Source organism: Electrophorus electricus, chromosome 21, assembly GCF_041902795.1.
Source record: "Electrophorus electricus isolate QZ-2024a chromosome 21, ASM4190279v1, whole genome shotgun sequence".
NCBI classification, from domain to species: domain Eukaryota; kingdom Metazoa; phylum Chordata; class Actinopteri; order Gymnotiformes; family Gymnotidae; genus Electrophorus; species Electrophorus electricus.
The window spans coordinates 15,362,501-15,381,981 of NC_137517.1; the positions used below are offsets into that span (position 1 = coordinate 15,362,501).

A 19,481-nucleotide genomic window follows, 5' to 3' on the forward strand; every position below is an offset into this window, starting at 1 on the left:
TAGCAGGACCAGGACATGTCCTGTGAGATGTGAATTCCAAGGTACCTGAAACTGTCTTCTCTCTCCACTGTGGTTCCATTGATCCTCACAGGTTGGTAGTGCCGCAGTCCACAATCAGCTCCTTTGTCTTGCTGATGTTTAGAAGGAGATTATTTTACTGGCACCAGTTTTCCAGGTGTTTAATCTCCTCCAGGTAGGCCCTCTCGTCGTTGTCCGAGATCAGGCCCATGACAGCGGTGTCGTCAGCAAACTTGACAGTGATGGTAGAGCTGGAAGTGGGCATGCAGTCGTATGTGTACAGTGAGTAGAGCAGGGGGCTTAGGACACAACCCTGAGGAGCTCCAGTGCTGAGGGTGAGGGTGGATGAGGCACAGTTGCCTACCTGTACTGATTGTGGTCTGTCTGTTAGGAAGTTGGAGATCCAGTCGCACAGGGATGTATGCAGTCCTAGATCCTCCAACTTAGTAGTGAGTAGGGAGGGGATGATAGTGTTAAATGCTGAACTGTAGTCGACAAACAGCATTTTAACATAATTACCCCTCCCTTTGTCCAGGTGGGTCAGTGTGGTGTGGAGCAGATGTGCACTTGCATCATCAGTGGAGCGGTTGTGGCAGTATGCAAACTGCAATGGGTCCATGGAGGCTGGCAGTGAAGATGTGATGAAGTCTCTGACTAGCTTTTCAAAGCACTTCATCACGACTGATGTGAGAGCAACAGGGCAGTAGTAATTGAGGCCGGAGGGTCGAGGTTTCTTCGGGACGGGGACAATGGTGGATCGCTTGAACCCAGATGGGACGATACTGAGCGTCAGGGAGAGATAGAAGATGTTGGTGAATACCAGGGCTAGCTGGTCTGCGCAGGCTTTGAGGACTCTCCTGCAGATAGCGTCTGGTCGCACTGCCTTCCTGGAATTCACCCTTTTAAACACTCCTCACGTCACTCTCCGTGATGATGAGAGGGTGCTGTTCTATGGTGGTCTCTGCACATGTGCCGTTGGCTGCACCGATAGCACCATTAGCGTTGTTAGCGTAAGCGCTGTTAGCATTAGCACTGCTAGATGTAGCCTCGAAGCGAGCGAAGAATGTATTCAGCTCGTTCGCCAGAGACTCGTCCGCACTCATCAGTCCGGAGGGTGGGCTCCTGTAGTCCGTGATCGTCCGTAGTCCCTGCCACAGGGATCTAGAGCCACTCTGCTGGAACTGTGTCTCTAGTTTCCTCCCGTAGCGCCGCTTCGCCTCCCTCACCGCCCTGCGCACTCCGTATGCCGCAGACTTGTACTCGTCCATGTTCCCGCTGATGGCTACTGGTTGGGAAACGTCTTGATGATGGCTCTTGTGATCATATCATCCACCAGTTTCCCAATAAACCCCACTACTGCTTCCATAAACTCGCTGACCTCATTAGTGTTGTGCTGGAACATGTCCCAGTCTGCGTTATCTGCAGAGCGTCACCTGCAGAGCGGCTACCGATTGATCTGTCCAGCATGCAACCTCCCTCTGAATCGGAGTTTCCCGTTTCAGCCTTTGTTTATATTTTGGTATGAGGAAGATGGGCCGACTTACCAAACGGTGGATGCGCTAGTGTCTTGTAACTGTCCTTGTATGGGGTGTAGCAGTGGTCTAGTGTCCTCTTTCCCCTGGTGGGGAAGGTTACGTGCTGGTAAAGGTTGGGCACCGCACGCTTGAGGTTAGCGCTGTTGAAATCCCCAACCACGATAAGTGCAGCATCCCGGTGTTGTACCTGAAACTGTGTGAGAGCCTCATGAAGTTCACACAGTGCAGTGTCCATGTTAGCCTGAGGTGGAATGTACACAGTGTTGACGATGACCGACGTGAACTCCCAAGGAAGGTAGATAGGATGAAACTTAAGGGTGAGCAGCTCCAGATTGCATGAGTAACAGGCGAGAGTAACAACGTTGGTATTGTTGCCTCTCGACTTTCCCGAATCTGCCGTCGTATCCATGCGGTGAACCGAGAAGAACTTGGCCGGCTGAACGGCTCGGTACTGCTGGGTTCAGCCATGACTCGGTGAAGCAATCCTGAATGTCCCTCTGGAACTTTATCCTGGCCGGGGGTTGTCAAGCTTGTTGTCCAGAGACTGGACGTTGGCCTGCAGGATGCTGGGTAAGGGAGCTCGGTGTGCCTGAGCCCTCAGCCTGTTCCTGATGCCAGCTCGCTTCCCTCGAGGCCTTTTCCTTGCATCACGCCATTTGTTCTCCCTCAGGATCTTAGTCAGCCAGCCTGGGTCCGGGGTTAGAGACGGCTTGTGGTGAGTGTTATGTAGACCAAGAGAAATAAGAGCATCTCTGTTGTATGAGATGCACATCGTGGTGCAGAGAGAAGGTAAAGAGATGGCGAAAATAGAGCAAAGAGCGAAAAAAGAGTGAGAAAAGTGCAGTGTGCAAAGTGTGGCCGGAGCAGTCGTGGCGGCAGCCGACCTCACTGATACCATCTTACAACTATCATCTCACACACACACACACACACACACACACACACACACACTCTCACACACACACACACACACACACACACACACACAGACACACACACACACAGACACACACACAAACACAGTATCCTCACACACGCACACAGTGGGTGTCCTCTCACTCTCTCTCTCACACACAGACACACACACACACACACACACAGTTAATATCCTCTCTCACTTTCCCTCACACACGCGCACACACACACACGTATTGCATGTGATTGGTGTGTTTAGTGAAGAGAGGTGCACCTTCACTTCTCAATGTGGGTGTGGTAATGTGTTTGGGAGAAGCATTTTGTGTATGTGTAATTGTAATTGTGTGGGGGAGAGACAGTGTGAGTGTGATTGTGTGTTTGCATTTGTGTATGCATGTGTGTTTGTGTGTGTGCTGAGCTGTAAGTCTGAGGACTTTTTCTCCTTCTCTCTGCAGGCTATTTAACTGCAGTATTACAGATGAAGGCTGTGCTGCTCTGGCTTCAGCTCTGAGGTCAAACCCCTCATCACACCTGAGAGAGCTGAATCTTAACTATGATAAACCAGGAGACTCAGGAGTGAAGCAGCTCTCTGCTGTACTGGAGGATCCACACTGTAAACTGGAGAAACTACAGTGAGTTACTGAGTTACACTTTATATACACACACACACACACACACACACACACACACACACACACATACACACACACACACATATACACACAAATATCCCCCCCCACTAACACACACACAGTCAATATCTTCTAACTCTCACATACACAAACACACAGTCAATATCCTCAATTGATTGTGTTAGAGTTTTTATAGTTTCTTTGAGACAGAGAGAATGGACAGCTCTTATAAAGTGTACAGCTCTTATAAAGTGTGTTTTCTGTTTGTTTAATTGAATGTGTGTGTGTGTGTGTGTGTGTGAGAGAGGGGGAGAGAGAGAGAGAGAGAGAGAGAGAGAGAGAGAGAGAGAGAGAGAGGGGGGGGGGGCATTGGGAGAGGAGACTTATATTGTTCCTTAGTTTAGTAGATTCTTAAAACAAATTGCTAATTATTTGCTGAGACAAAATCTCACCTACAGCTGCAGTAACAATATAAACCCAAACTCACTTTATCATGTGGACACACACAACCACAGCATGAGCTGATTGATGGAGAACTGGATGTTACAATGAGCTCATACAAACCTCTGTGTAGGGATTTGCTGATTAACATTACTGATGTAAACCAATAAGAATCAGACCTATTTAACCCTACACAATATAGCAGTCAGGTACCAGTCTAGCGTGTGTGTTACTGACTTACTGTCTCTTTACACACACACACACACACACACACACACACATAATCAGTATTCTCTCACACCCACACTCCGTATCCTCTTTCACACAAACACACACACACACACGCACACACACACGCACACACACACAGTGGGTGTCCTCTCACATCTCACACACACAGTCTGTATCCTCTCACTCTCATACACACACAATCAGTATCCTCTCTCACACACAGTGAGTATCCTCTCGTGCACAAATATACACAGACACACACACACACACACAGTCAGTATCCTCTCACATACACACATAGTCAGAATCCTCTCTCACACACACACACACACTCAATATCATCACAGTCAGTATCCTTTCACGCGCACACACACCACACACACACACTGTCAGTATCCTCTCATGCACACAAATACACACACACACACACACACACACACACACACACACACACACACACACACACACACACACACACAGTCAGTATCCTCTCACATACACACATAGTCAGAATCCTCTCTCACACACACGCACACACTCAATATCATTAGTCAGTATCCTTTCACGCGCACACACACACACACACACACCACACACACACACACTGTCAGTATCCTCTCACACACAGTCAGTATCCTCTCATGCACAAAAATACACACACACACACACACACACACAGTCAGTATCCTCTCACATACACACATAGTCAGAATCCTCTCACACACACGCACACACTCAATATCATTACAGTCAGTATCCTTTCACGCGCACACACACACACACCACACACACACACACTGTCAGTATCCTCTCACACACAGTCAGTATCCTCTCATGCACAAAAATACACACACACACACACACACACACACACACACACAGTCAGTATCCTCTCACATACACACATAGTCAGAATCCTCTCACACACACACGCACCCACTCAATATCATCACAGTCAGTATCCTCTCACGTGCACACACAGACACACATACACACACAAACACACACCACACACACACACACGCTGTCAGTATCCTCTCACACACACAGTCAGTATCCTCTCTCACACAAACACAAACACACACACACACACACAATATAGCAGTCAGGTACAAGTCTAGCATGTGTGTGTGTTCTGTGTGTGTGTGTGTGTGTGTGTGTGTGTGTGATGGTGATTGAGCTTGTGTACAGAGTCTGATGCCTGACTGTGATGGGTGTGTGTTCATGTCTGAACTTTCTGTCCTATTTCAGTCTCACATTATCTGGCTACTATGTATCTGACGTGGTCTGAGTCTCCCACACGGAGAAGAAGATGAACACACACACCACACACACACACCACACACACACACACACACCCCTGACGTGGACACCACACACACCTGACCTGATCTGAAACTCTGCCCATTAGTATGAAGTTTACAGAGATAATTAAAACTAAACCTACATGAGTGTAAAGCAAAGGTTTAGTAAAAAAAAATAAATGTACAGTTTTATACTTTCCCCAAATTACCCCATAAAAAGCTCAATTGTAATGTTATGGGGCCACAATCATGCATAATTGAAATGATTTCTTCCTTTGAATGTGAAACTCTACCAGAAAAACAAAAGATGTGTCTGGTAGACTTATGTGTATGATGATGATGATGTGTATGACATCATATATAATCAGAGTTATGTGGATGTTGATTTGGTTCTGCTTTGAACTTTAATGTGTAAATACCACCTGAATTTAAAATGCTGTCTGCAGTAAGTGAAGATGTAGGAGTGTTCTTATGAAAGGTAGTGGGTGTAGTGGCTTCCACTACTAACTAGTTACATTAGTTTAATTTCTCCAGTGTACCAATAAACAACACTGCATTCACACAGAGATCATGGATGTAACCCTTAATACTGTATCATATAAGCAGCAGTGAACCTTTAACCCAACCACAAAGTGTGTTATTTGTCATTTATACACAAAAACACAAAACAAACAAACAAATAAAAAGAGAGAAAAGTGAGAGAGAGAGAGAGAGAGAGAGAGAGAGAGAGAGAGAGAGAGAGAGAGAGAGAGAGAGAGAGAGAGAGATCCATTTTTTCCCATCAGCCATAATTCCTGTATTTCACCATTTGGGTTGCAAACCCATAACAACATCTTTGGGACCAGAACTGCACCTAAATATTGAGTGTGTGCTTGTGTGAGTTTCCTCTATGGACACTGTGTGTCTGTTCAGTAGAAACACTAACATTGTTCAGAGCCTCAATAAAGACATTGTGATCACAACTGTCTTTTTGTCACAAACATGTTAACGTCCCTATTCCCTCACTGTTGCTTTTACTATTGGAAAGTGACCTGCATCCTACTGAGAGAATTATTTATAATCCTCGTGCCTTGTTCTTTTGCTCCTGTAAATAGAAGTTTTGGAGGAGAGTGATCAACCTGGTATTTGTGCAGTCATATGCGTTTATTTGGGAAATTCTAAAGTATTCCTCACAGAAAGGTGCGCACGCTTAGTATTTTACTGCAAATATGAAGAAAATAAACCACATCAGAATTCGTAAGTCCACTTTGGTTCATGTAGCGCCATCAATCGGCTAATGAAGGAACAGCTCTCCATAAGCTCTATAGTTGCTAGGCAACAGTCGCTCGTTTGGAGACTTGAACGAGGAAGTAGGAAAGAATTGAAATGTCTCCTGAATAAAGTTGTGGCCTCCGCGTATTTAAAATGGCTACAAACGTGAGTTACGCTGTTTCTACACAAGCACGCTGAGCTTTGTCTCACACTTACTGAGCGCCAGAAGGTACAAAGCTGCTCCTTTTAAAGCTGGAGCTCATTAGCCAGGTTAGCTCGCGCTAAAACAACCACAAGGTTGCGTCACGTCCCGTTCAGCCGTTAAGCCGCGCGCAGACTAAAGCCGCCCTCCGTCCAGCTCGCGAGCCCCGTACACGTCGTGCCGGGGCGTCTCGCGGAGAGCGACTGGCTCGAGATGGTGTCGCGTGAGGAGGGCGAGGAGGCGTGTGACGTGATTGGGATGCTGAAGGTGTTCTGGACACGTGCTGTGATGTGGATCTGCAGAAGCAGGTGAGCCGCTGCGTCCAGGTTTGGGTGTGAAGACTACAGAGCACTAGTTGTACATGCTGATTCACATCTGATCAGACTTTCTACGTTTACATCTGATAAGAGGCGGCTTTAATGTGCGCCCTTTAGGGCTAAATCACATAATATTAATAAAGAATATTATATATTTTTATTTTATTTTAACATGCCTCAAATAATGGGTATTTTATTTAATAGTAATCTATTTTAAAGAGGTTTTTAGGTAGTTTTTTTGTTTTTTTGGTTTCTCACAGTTTTCTTAATGCAAGCTAAAGTATTTACGAGAATATAATTAGTCTTATACAACTCAATTATTTGGTTAAGTGCATTTTAAATGTCATGGAAATTATGTAGTGTACAATTGATTATCATTATTATATTTCAGTACTATAAATGGCTTTCCATGATGCAGCTTGGTCTTTAATGGAGTATCACTCATAAATATACTTAACTAAGGCTTGTTTTGTTCGAATAGTTTAAGAGCAGGTCTGTGTTCTGTCCCTGTGTGAAGACTTGATAGGGAGTCATACAGGCTTTAATCATAATCTACAGCAGGAATTTATGGGAACTTACTGGAGAAAAATGACTTTGGGTCTCACTCACCTGTTTCCAGCCACTGAGATCCCCAAGATCACGTTTGTTACTTTTGTTACTGTTGAGTGTAAATGTCATTATGCTGGTCCCAGTCAGAACGTGGTGAATTACCGGTCTCCCCTCTGTTGAGTATAAATGTAATTATACTGGTCCCAGTCAGATTACTGTTCTCCTCTCTGAAGCAGCAGATCTGGCTGGTACAGGAGACCCTCGTCCGCACAGTGGAGTGGAGGTTTGTGGTGAGGGATGAGGGTGTGAATGCTGACAGCACCCTCCTGTGGTCAGAGGACCTGGAACCCCAGGCCAGCGTCAGAGACTCCTGGACAGAGGGCTGCGTGCATGTGGTGTATGCCGACCAGCAAGAACACACACCTTTACTGCAGGTACACACACTACAGTAAAGCACACACACCTTTACTGCAGGTACACACACTACAGTAAAGCACACAACCTTTACTGCAGGTACACACACTACAGTAAAGCACACACACCTTTACTGCAGGTACACACACTACAGTAAAGCACACACACCTTTACTGCAGATACACACACTACAGTAAAGCACACACACCTTTACTGCAGGTACACACACTACAGTAAAGCACACAACCTTTACTGCAGGTACACACACTACAGTAAAGCACACACACCTTTACTGCAGGTACACACACTACAGTAAAGCACACAACCTTTACTGCAGGTACACACACTACAATAAAGCACACACACCTTTACTGCAGATACACACACTACAGTAAAGCACACACACCTTTACTGCAGATACACACACTACAGTAAAGCACACACACCTTTACTGCAGGTACACACACTACAGTAAAGCACACACACCTTTACTGCAGGTACACACACTACAGTAAAGCACACACACCTTTACTGCAGGTACACACACTACAGTAAAGCACACACACATTTACTGCAGATACACACACTATAGTAAAGTACCACACTGCTAGGTTAGTAGAAATTGACATCTGCTGAGTGAATGAATGAATGAATGAATGAATGAATGAATGAATGAATGAATGAATGAAGTGTTCAATTAAAGGTAACAAAGCTAGCTAGTTATAAAAAAATTGAGGAACACAATAATATGTAGGCTGTTTATACAGTAAGCTTTGTAATTGGAGATTCGTGGGGGAAATGACCTTCCAAAACTGGATTGTTGACCCTGGCCATAGCTAGTTATTTACATTTACATTTATGGCATTTAGTAGACGCTCTTATCCAGAGTGACTTACAAAAGTGCTTTGTCATTTACTCATAGAATATATCCAAGTACAGTACAGTAGGTTAGAATCAAACATACCAATGAACTAGAATACTGTAGAATACAGGAATTAATGCTGATACCTAGAAGTACAAAATACATAAGGTCTATCTTAAACAATGATAAGTGCTATAAACAATAAGTGCTAGAGTTTGTTAAACAACATAAACAGTACCCTACAATAAGTAGATGGTAAGGGTTGGGAGTACCTGGGATGAACAGAAGCTCAGTTGAGCTTCAAGTGGTGGGCTGTCATCCATGACGCAATGTCAGTCAAGCATGCCGAGATACGTGTGGAGACCTGCGTGTCAGAGGGTGGAAAAGAAAGAAATATTTGAGTGTCATCAGCATAGCAGTGGTAGGAGAAACCACGAGAAGATATTACATCACCAAGAGAACGAGTATACAAAGAGAAGAGAAGGGGGCCCAATACTGAGCCTTGTGGAACACCAGAGGAGAGTCTACATGGTTTGGATGTGGATCCTCTCCATGCCACCTGATAGGACCGTCCATCCAGATAGGACTGAAACCATCTCCAAGCAGAGCCAGTCACACCAAGCCTGGAAAGAATGTTGTGGTTCACTGTGTCAAAGGCTGCCGAAAGGTCTAGAAGAATCAAAACAGATGACTGTTTGGCAGCTTTAGCGGCATGAAGTTTCTCAGTCACCGCTATGAGGGCTGTTTCTGTAGAATGTGCTGGTTTGTAGCCAGACTGATTGGGATAATGCAGCTGGTTCTGGGTCAGAAAAAGAGACAATTGATTATAAACTGATCGTTCAAGGGCTTTTGAGAAAAAAGAGAGAAGTGATACCGGTCTGTAGTTGGTAACGCTGGAGCTGTCAAGTTATGGCCCTAGTTATGGCCCTGTCTGCTCAGATGGAATACTGGATTTCACAGACTTAGTCTGAACATATCACTGTTTGACTCAATTTAATGTTATATGAATATTAGGGAAAAGTATGATCACAACCTTATACAGTCAATATCCTCATGTATATGTATGATCATAACCTTACACAGGTAATATCCTCATGTATATGTATGATCACAACCTTACACAGGTAACATCCTCATGAGATCCTGATGACACTGGAATTTTAACATGTGTTTAACTGCTGTGCTGTCTTTGTTTACGTGATCCCTTTCTCACAGACTCCTTCCTGTTTACAGACGCTGCTCAGTTTCTGTAGTTATTAGGTGCTACATTATTAGGAGAAATATGTTCCACTCAGGATCATAGTTGATGTCTCAGGATGATGTGATGTCTTTACATGAACTATTAGACCTCAGCGTAGAAGAGTCTAAAGAGTCCATAAACCCAGACCAGCACAGTAGTGGCCCCTCCCAGTGTGGAGAGGGAGCTCCACCCTCCAGCACCCAAGCCCCGCCCTCAAACACATAGGCCCCGCCCTCCAGCACCCAGGCGCCACCCTCCAGCCACCACCCTGCTACAGAGCCAGATTTACAGAGTGCCAAACCCACCAGAAAGCACAAAGAGCACTTTGCACTATCAGCCTCCACAAGCAGAACCAAGTACAAGGAAACTGCAACCTCAGCTAAATCCATTCACTGCCTACAGTTCTCAGAAACCCTTGCAGGTCTCTGAAAATACCAGTTTATACAGGAGGCGATTAACAGAGATAACAAAAAGATAATGAAATGACTATACCTGCTTAGAGCAAGTTGTTGAACAATATTTAACTAAAAATATAATAAATAAAAATGTTATAGTTTATAACAATGAGCAACTTCTTAGTCATTGCCTGGACTTTTGTATTAACATGTTATTTAAATAAACAGTGATGCAACATTATTCAGTATGATGAGCATTAAACAAAAGGCCTTTTTGCTTATAGCTGCTGGATATCTTTCATTCATAAATTCTTAATTCTGAATGTGTTAGATGATGTCCATTTTACCTAATCATGTAGCGCTGGGTGTGTTACACTAGAAAAGCTGAATATCTTCAGCTGCATATTTAGGCAGCATGACTTTGGGATGTCTTTTCCTCCTGTAATGCTTCTTCTGGCTACTGTCTTAAGAGAACTGGCCCTATGAGGAAAACTTTATACCGAAAAGTATATTATAAAAGAACACTTAAAAGGCATTATTTCAGAGGTCTGTATGAGTAAAAACATTGTTCATCATGGACAGTAATGAACTTCACAGTGTGTGATGGTGTTTGTTATAAAAAGGCCAGCAGAGCTTTACCTAATGAAGTGTGTTGGAAGCTACTGTGTGCATTAATGAGCACCTAATCATCACCTGTTGGTTCTGCGTGCTGATGTCAGTATGACCTCATAACTGAAAGGTATTAGGATGAGAACAAGCATAGTGCCCTACAGGTATATGTTTGTGTGCACATGTGTGGATGTTAGTGACATGTTTACATTCATATTACTACTGTTTAATAGTAGTTAAATGATACAGAAACTCCGGTCTACTGCCTGCCCAGAACTGTGTGTCAGTTCACATAATGGTTTGTCAGTTCACATAATATTTGAAAGTGGAATCTCCCTGGCGTTACTGAGAGATGGCTCATACGGCGGGCTAAACCACACTGATCCTGCCTGCTGGGTGAGATAAACATCAGTGAGGTTTAGCTCGATGTTTGAGCCATCTGACCTTGACCAAGAGTCTCTTCCACAGGAAAATGGAACACAATAAAATCTTATCAATGTCAAAATAGCTGGCTGAGCTAAGATTCAGTCAGTTATACAGAGGCTGTTATACGAGCTGCACAAATGTAGTGGATAGACTACAAAAAACATTTCACTAACTCTTGTGATTTGCCAGACCTGAAAATCTTTTAAAAATCAACAGAACAGGCTTACATCATTCTTTGAAGGCAAGTTAATTGTAGATTTACTCACAAAAGTGACAGATAATATAAGATAATCATCTAAATAGGTAGACAGGGGCTTTAAAGGTGGGTGAGGTACTCTTAATAAAAGTGAGTAGTGTTCTCCTAATTAAAGTAGGTGGTGTATTCTTAATTAAAGTGGGTGGTGTACTCTTAATTAAGAGATGTTTAGCATTTCCCCACTCCTTGTACTGCATACATATGGCAACTATTCTTTACAGGCAATTCCTACCACTTTCATAACAGTTTATTCATTCTATTCTTAATGGTCTAAGCCTACGTGACCCCTTTGCCCCACGGGTCATTTGCAAGGTGCCTCTGTAATGTCCCATGCAAGAGACTGAGAAGTCTTGGAAGACCCAGCATGTGTGTGCACACATCTATGTGTATGTGTAAGCCATAGACAGAGAGAGAGAGAAGTGGAAGTCATGCAAGGTATGTGTATTCTGGGAGTGCTATTAATGAGCCACAGAACTGTGACTCATAGAATCACAACATATGGGTGAAAAAAACTCAGTAAAATAAACTATTTTTTAGAGCTGACCCAGTAAACAAACCTTATGTATGTTCTTTAGAACATTTTCTGAATCATGTCATCAATAAGATGTTGATCTAAAATGAAAAATCACAAAGCAAGTTTATCTACTGCCATTCAAAGTGCACAAAGCAATACCAAAGGTAAGGTTTAAATCAATGACAGGGCCTCACAAAAACTAACTTCGTCTCTGCTTGTCATTAGGCTTCTTATGAAGTTAAGGATTGCATCCCATTATTCAGATGAGGGTTTTGATGAGGTCAGGGTAATTCACTTTAAGGTTAGAGTGAACTTTGTTATTCAAATGAGGGTTCCGATAAGGTCAGGATAATGCACATTAGGGTTAAAGTGAACTTGGGGTTATTCAAATGAGGGTTCTGATGGGGCAGGGTAATGCACATTAGGGTCTCCTCCCCTGATGAGGTGCACCTGATGCCAGTCCAATAAGAGGACGTCCACCTGATGAGGCATGCCATTCTGAGTGAGAGTGACAGGTTTGGGGGTGGCTTTTGACTAAGACACTTGGCTGTGGGAGTCATGCTATGGAGGGAACTCTCTCACATAGCCGCACTCTCCTGCATCCCACACCTGTGTTTTACTGACACCTACATAAGGCTTTTTTTCAACTAGTGCACACACCACTGCCACACTCGTAGCACCTCCATACCTTTGCTCAGGCTCTCCTTCAACGCGCACGTGGGAACTTGCTAGACGTAGGCCTTCATTTCTCACATTTTCACGCCCCACAGAAGTACAAATGCACCATGTCTTATTTGGAGCGGCAGTCGCGCAATGCCTTTTTGAGGGAACAGTGCAAAACGACATGCATATAAAATATTAGGTTTGATGATATTAAATGGTAGAAGTAGCGAACGGAATTGGGAGAAGTGAATGGAATGTGTTTCATACCTCTACAACACTGGACCGGAAGTAACAGTGGATAAAGACTGATTCCATTCAGAGGTACAATTTAAATTTCATATATTTAATGTAAAGTGGCATTCACTGTTCATTTTATAATGCATTATTGTGGAATTATGTTCTTCATGTTTTTGTTTGATCTATTATTTCACGTTCATGTTTTATCTATTATTTTACTCTTCTTTATTGTTGTTGTTTACATACCTTATTGATGGGGGTAATGGTTCAAAAATGTAAGAGGACTATTATTCTGTTGTTGAACTCTTGATTGTAAAATCTATAAAAATATATAACTGTTTTGGCCAAAATATTCACGACTACCGTTTCCTTTCAATATAACGCGTTTAAACTACTTTCTGTACATTTCTATGACTTTTTTACGCTATACTTAAAACGTACCTCTTTTCTCAACATCTCATAACTTGTCTTCTTATTCGTATTCGTTAATTAATGTGTTGATTGTTTTAATGTATTTGTTTCTGCATCTTTGTCATAGTAAAGCAACCTTGAGTCTGTGAAAGGTTCTATATAAATTAAACTTATTATTTATTATTATTCTACAAGTGCCACGTTTCTGATGGAACTCCACATTTTCCATTTCAATTTATATATTTTTAAAGCTAAAACGTGACTAAAAATACAAATAAAACCGTCTAGAAGATCAAGTGCCATGGGAGGTAATAATATAAATGATCCTCTGCTGCCATCTTGTGGCCAAAAATGGAAAGCTTCCATGATATTCAATCATTAAGGGCACCTCTTTTTAATCAGAACGCTATCAGAATGTAAAAGTATATTGAAGAACAATTAGCCAGTTTCTCTTGGGAGAAACAACAACAATAATAATAATAATAAGCATATGGAGTGGGTATGTCCTTCTCAGAAATCATTTCTAGGCTTAGCTGACAGCCACTGTCATAAAGGTTTCTTTGCTTTTGGATCTACTGTTGAAATAAACAGAATAATTGTCTTTCATCATAAAAAACCAAGCCCTAACAAATAGCTAAAAATGCTCTGAAGACAAATAAAATGGTTTTAGAAATGGACTTGCCTTTCATGATTCTTCTTCTTCTTCTTCTTCTTCTTCTTCTTCTTCTTCTTCTTACTACTGTAAGCCTACTCATGGTTAGTTAGAGGAGACTTATATTAATTTCTTTATGTGTTTATTTTATTCATGTTCCACAAGCACTTAATATGTGAGATCAAAGCATGCTTTTCATGCATTTATTTCCATAATCTCATTATGGTCTTTTTTCTTTTTTTTTTCTTTTGTGAACTACTGAAATTACCCATCTGGAACCCCATAGTTGGTTTGTTTGCTGTACTATGTACCAGGCCTCCTTAACAGATAGCATGTCACACAACAATATTTACAGTGGTATGCAACGGTTTGGGCACCCCTGGTCAAAATGTATGTTACTGTGAACAGATAAGCAAGTTGTAGATGAATTGCTCCCCAAAATGCTTAGTACCAAGTAGCACCTCCTTTGGCAAGCATCTCATCTTGTAAGCACTTTGTGTAGCCAGCCAAGAGTCTTCCGATTCTTGTTTGAGGGATTTTCATCCATTCTTCCTTGCAACAGTCTTCCACTTCTGTGAGATTCCTGGGCTGTCTTGCATGCACTGTTCTTTTGATGTCTATCCATAGATTTCAATGCTGTTCAGATCAGGGGACTGTGAGGGCCATGGCTAAACCTTCAGCTTGCACCTTTTGAGGTAGTTTATTATGGATTTTGAGGTGTGTTTAGGATCATTATCCATTTGTATAAGCCATCCTCTTTTCAACCTCAGCATTTTTACAGAATGGTGTTATGCTTGCTTCCAGAATTTTCTGGAAGTTCATTGAATCCATTTCCCCCTCTACCCGTGAAAACCTCCCCGTGCCATTGGCTGCAATACTACCCCAAAACATGATTGATACCCCCCCACCATCTTAATGGTTGTAGAGGTGCCATTTTTTCTCCAACCATACATGTTTAGATTTTCTTTTGCAACCTTCTGATGCAGAATTTTGTGGTAAGGACGGAGGAGACGTTTTCTTCTTATGATGCTTCCATAAAGGTCATGTTTGTGCAGGTGTCTCTGAACAGTAGAACAATGTACCACACCACCAGAGTGTGCTAAATCTTCCTGAAAGTCCTTTGCAGTCAAGCAAGGGTTCTAATTTCCCTTTCTAACAATCCTACAATCAGATTTCTCTGAAATGTTTCTTGGTCTTCCAGAGCTCACCTTGACCGGCACTATTCCTGTTAACCACTATTTCTTAATTACATTTCAAACTGAGGAAATTGCGACCTGAAACTCATTGCTATCATCCTATAGCTTTCTTCTGTTTTATGGGCCTCAACAATTTTCATTTTCATTTTGCTAAGCAGCTGTTTAGAAGAACCCATGGCTGCTGGTTTCTGGGACAAGGTTAGAGGAGTCTGGCTGTTTATAAAGCTTTGAATTTTGCATCACCTGGCCTTTCTTAACAATGATTGTGTACAAGCCATAACCCTAACAGGCTAATGAAGGTCTGAGACTGCGGTCAAAGTTATTTGAGCGTTCAAATCTCCTAGCTACTCCTTTTTTTCACTCTAAAATTGTACAAAACCAAACTAATAAACTGACGTTGCTTAAAATGTTGAAAAGTGTGTTTCATCTTTACCTGTATGCCTTTTGGAGATCATTTCATCTTCAACTTGATTACTTGTTCACAGTAACATATACTTTGAGCAGGGGTGCACAAACTTTTGCATGCCAATGTATGGCTGCACTTCTATTTTGTTCTTTCAGAACACAGCTGAAATCTTTTTATTAACAATTTCCTTCTCTACCCTTACAATATATTCTTAGCCAAATCTGTCTTCTTCTTGATTATGCAATGGTCTATTTTTCGTCAGAGAGAGTGAGTGTGTGTGTGTGTGTGTGTGTGTGTGTGTGTGTGTGTGTGTGTGTGTGTGTGTGTGTGTGTGTGTGTGTGTGTGTGTGTGTGTGTGTGTGTGTGTGTGTGTGTGTGTTTGTTTTTGTGCGCTACTGTTTGTTTTGATGTAGCTCTGCATTTGCATTTCCTGAAAGAAAGGGGATGAAAGAAATAACTACAAAGAGTAACAATAGCACTGGAAGAACAAGTATAATAACAATGTACAATTAGACTATTTATTCAGGGGGTTGAGAAATATTACTGACACATGGTTCTAAACTATCACTTTTGAACATGCCTTCAAATTACTTTGGCAACCACTGTTGAAAGCATGACGATCATAAACACACGGTGCACAAGCGTTAAGCTGTTCCACAAATCTAATAATAAATGGCCAACAGTTCTTGATTCCAAATGAAACTGTCCCTTCAGGTCTCTTGAAGGCAGAAAGAAGTCAACTCTCATTTTGTTGTGGCTGCTTTTACAGTTTGGCCACAAGATGGTAACGAAGCTCCATCTATCACAACATCCCAATCAGTATTAGTGTGTTTTACTCGCCATCATTTAGCCAATTTAGTTTTCTTGTTTTTTTATTTGAAATATACTTCTATTCCTCCTCTTCCTCCCCCTTTTCCTACTGTTGATAATAATAGTAGTAATAATAACAATAATAGTGGTGGTGATCATGTTAACAAAAATATTAATAATAATAGGGTAGTTTCCCTGTGCTGAGTTCAGGCTGCCCTCCAGTACAGGTTTCAAGCTTGACATTTTAAGTAAAGCTACTTGACAGTGATGATAAAATTCCCAACCCGGCAGTTGAGTCATACTTTTTACAACATTTTATTGAGCATTTTTTTTGGAATGTAGCCTTTGAAGGCCCTTGAATGCTGTATTTGGGCATACAAGTGTGTTTTCCTATGATTTACAAGCGTAGTGATGTCCTTTATTAATGCTTGAAGGACGAGGGTACGTGGACGGAGTTATGTTATGTGAAAATAGCAGTTAAGCTGCCACTGTTGCAGAGGAAGATGAAAGTGAGAAGACAGCAGATTCTCTAACCTGAACTACATGTTGTTCTTGGCTGGTGGGAACCCTAAGAGGCCTAATGAACACACGGATTAGGAGTGTGTATATAATTTCTATATTTTCCAGCAAGAGTCTTTAAACTTAGGGCTTTTCAGCACCAGTGCTGAGGACCTACTTCCATTCTGACTCTTCTTCTTTTGATTAGTAGCAGTTGTAACAATTGTAGGCCAGCTTATGCTGCACGGAATCTTTTGTTGTCTTTGCTTGTTTGTTATCGTTCTTTTTCTTCCCTTACGTTGTTGTTCGTTGTTATTGTCTAAGATCTCTTAGATGTTCTATCTATGAATTGTCGTTTTGCCAAATAGTATTGAGTTTTTATTCCAGTCTGGCTAAGTGTTGTGCTGGAGGCGTTTGGAGGGGCATGGTATTTAGCTCCGCCTCCTCGAGTGCTCCTTGTCTTCAACCAGGTCCTTTAGAAGAGAATAATAGTGGCGCACTGGGTGAAAGCGCTTCATTATTTCGCTTTTCGTTGAGTGGTGAAAGAAGCCTAAGCGATGTCTGGAAGAGGAAAGGGTGGTAAGGGCCTTGGGAAAGGAGGCGCTAAGCGTCACCGTAAGGTGCTCCGCGACAACATCCAGGGTATCACTAAGCCCGCTATCCGCCGTCTGGCTCGTCGTGGCGGCGTCAAGCGCATCTCCGGTCTGATCTACGAGGAGACCCGTGGTGTGCTGAAAGTGTTCCTGGAGAACGTTATCAGGGACGCGGTCACCTACACCGAGCATGCCAAGCGGAAGACGGTCACCGCCATGGACGTGGTTTATGCTCTGAAACGCCAGGGACGTACTCTGTACGGCTTCGGAGGTTAAACGCTGAGTTCCAAAACGATCAAACCAACGGCTCTTTTAAGAGCCACCCATCCACTCGGTTAAAGAGTTGTTTTGTGTGTCTATGAGCGCCTATAAGTGTCTAGTGCCTGAATGCGCACAAAAGACGTTTAGTTCTATATTGATGAGGGCTGTAACACGCTTTTAAACGTCTGCATGTTGTAGGCTCCAAATCCTAGCCCAAAATAAGACGATAATGTTAAAAACAATACCTGGTACAACCGATTGTGTGCGTGTGAGTTAAAAAGGTTGAAAACGATTGATTATTGGAGGAAAAAAATACATTTTGGACTCTTGGAGGTATATAAATGGATGATGTTTACCTAATTTACAGATGTAAATTGTATTGTTAATGTATAGAGTGAAGGTAGTCTGGGTCCTCCGGTGGATCTTGTTTGTGAGGCTTTTGTGAAGGAGTGTGTGTGTGTGTATTGAATTGAATTGTTTCAATAAAGTCAATTTAAAAATGGATTAAGAGGTGAACGCTATGGGGTGGCGGAGCAACGATAGGGTGGTTCCTGTGAGAGGAGGGGTTGTTTTCTGGCCAATGATGGCTTGTCATGACCGAGGAGGGGAGGGTGTGTTCAAATTAGAATACCAGAGTCTAAATAAACTGGGTGTTCAGGCGCCGTTTTTTATTCTGTTGTGGTTTACTCAGCAACGAGCGTCATGCCCGAGCCTGCCAAGTCCGCGCCGAAGAAAGGATCCAAAAAAGCCGTGACTAAGACGGCCGGTAAAGGAGGCAAGAAGCGCAGAAAGTCGAGGAAGGAGAGTTATGCTATCTACGTGTACAAAGTCCTGAAACAGGTCCACCCCGACACCGGTATCTCTTCCAAGGCTATGGGGATCATGAATTCCTTTGTGAATGATATCTTCGAGCGCATCGCTGGTGAGGCTTCTCGTCTCGCTCACTACAACAAGCGTTCAACCATCACCTCCAGGGAGATCCAGACCGCCGTGCGCCTTCTGCTTCCTGGTGAGCTGGCCAAGCACGCCGTATCTGAGGGTACAAAGGCCGTCACCAAGTACACCAGCTCCAAGTAAAGCGTCTTAGTGCGACTTGACTAACCCAAAGGCTCTTTTAAGAGCCACCCACGTTTTCATCAAAGAGATTTTCTATCATGAGAGTGCATGTATGGTAAAATGAGAATAGAGTTCTAGCTGAAGTGCTTGTGTGCTTTGGCCTCGTTTCTCTTCCCATTTTCTGCGTGTTTTATTAATCCATTTTCATAGCCTTTATTCGGCTGCATGTAGCTTGCAATATATTAAATGTGTTAGACACTTGTCAGTGATCAGTGTTTTATTTATTTGTTTGTGTATGTGTGTGTGTGTGTGTGTGTGATATATATATATATATATATATATATATATATATATATATATATATATATATATGCTCTGTTGTATCCTACAAGCATGCCATGCCATAATATTCTTTTCACATGTTTTTCCCTGTTTGCTGTAGAAGAAGTCTAGTCACCTGTAGATGTTTAGCATTTGCCCACTCCTTGTACTGCATACACATGGCAGCTATTCTTTACAGTCAATTCCTACCACTTTCACAACAGTTTATTCATTCTATTCTTAATGGTCTAGGCCTACGTGACCCC

General features: G+C 42.5%; 3 protein-coding genes across 3 annotated transcripts in view; all 3 read left to right on the forward strand.

The window, feature by feature from the left end:
- LOC113568886 (NACHT, LRR and PYD domains-containing protein 12-like) overlaps positions 1–13,605 on the forward strand; it is a gene marked incomplete at its 5' end in the record, with an annotated part of 29,404 nt that extends 15,799 nt beyond the window's left edge. The window contains 2 exons of the mRNA XM_035521416.2: positions 2,924–3,100; positions 7,629–13,605. Of these exons, the coding sequence (XP_035377309.2) occupies positions 2,924–3,100; positions 7,629–7,689 (238 nt within the window). The remainder of the gene's footprint in view (positions 1–2,923; positions 3,101–7,628) is intronic.
- A 3,924-nt stretch (positions 13,606–17,529) lies between these two features.
- Positions 17,530–18,342, forward strand: LOC145652742 (histone H4). The gene has a single exon (XM_081703907.1). It carries the CDS (start codon positions 17,542–17,544, stop codon positions 17,851–17,853), a length of 312 nt encoding a protein of 103 aa, XP_081560033.1. The 5' UTR covers positions 17,530–17,541; the 3' UTR covers positions 17,854–18,342.
- Positions 18,343–18,540: 198 nt separating this feature from the next.
- LOC118240577 (histone H2B) lies at positions 18,541–19,159 on the forward strand. Its single transcript, XM_035521473.2, has one exon. The coding sequence runs from the start codon at positions 18,541–18,543 to the stop codon at positions 18,913–18,915; it is 375 nt and encodes a 124-aa protein (XP_035377366.1). The 3' UTR covers positions 18,916–19,159.
- The last annotated feature ends 322 nt before the right edge of the window (positions 19,160–19,481 follow it).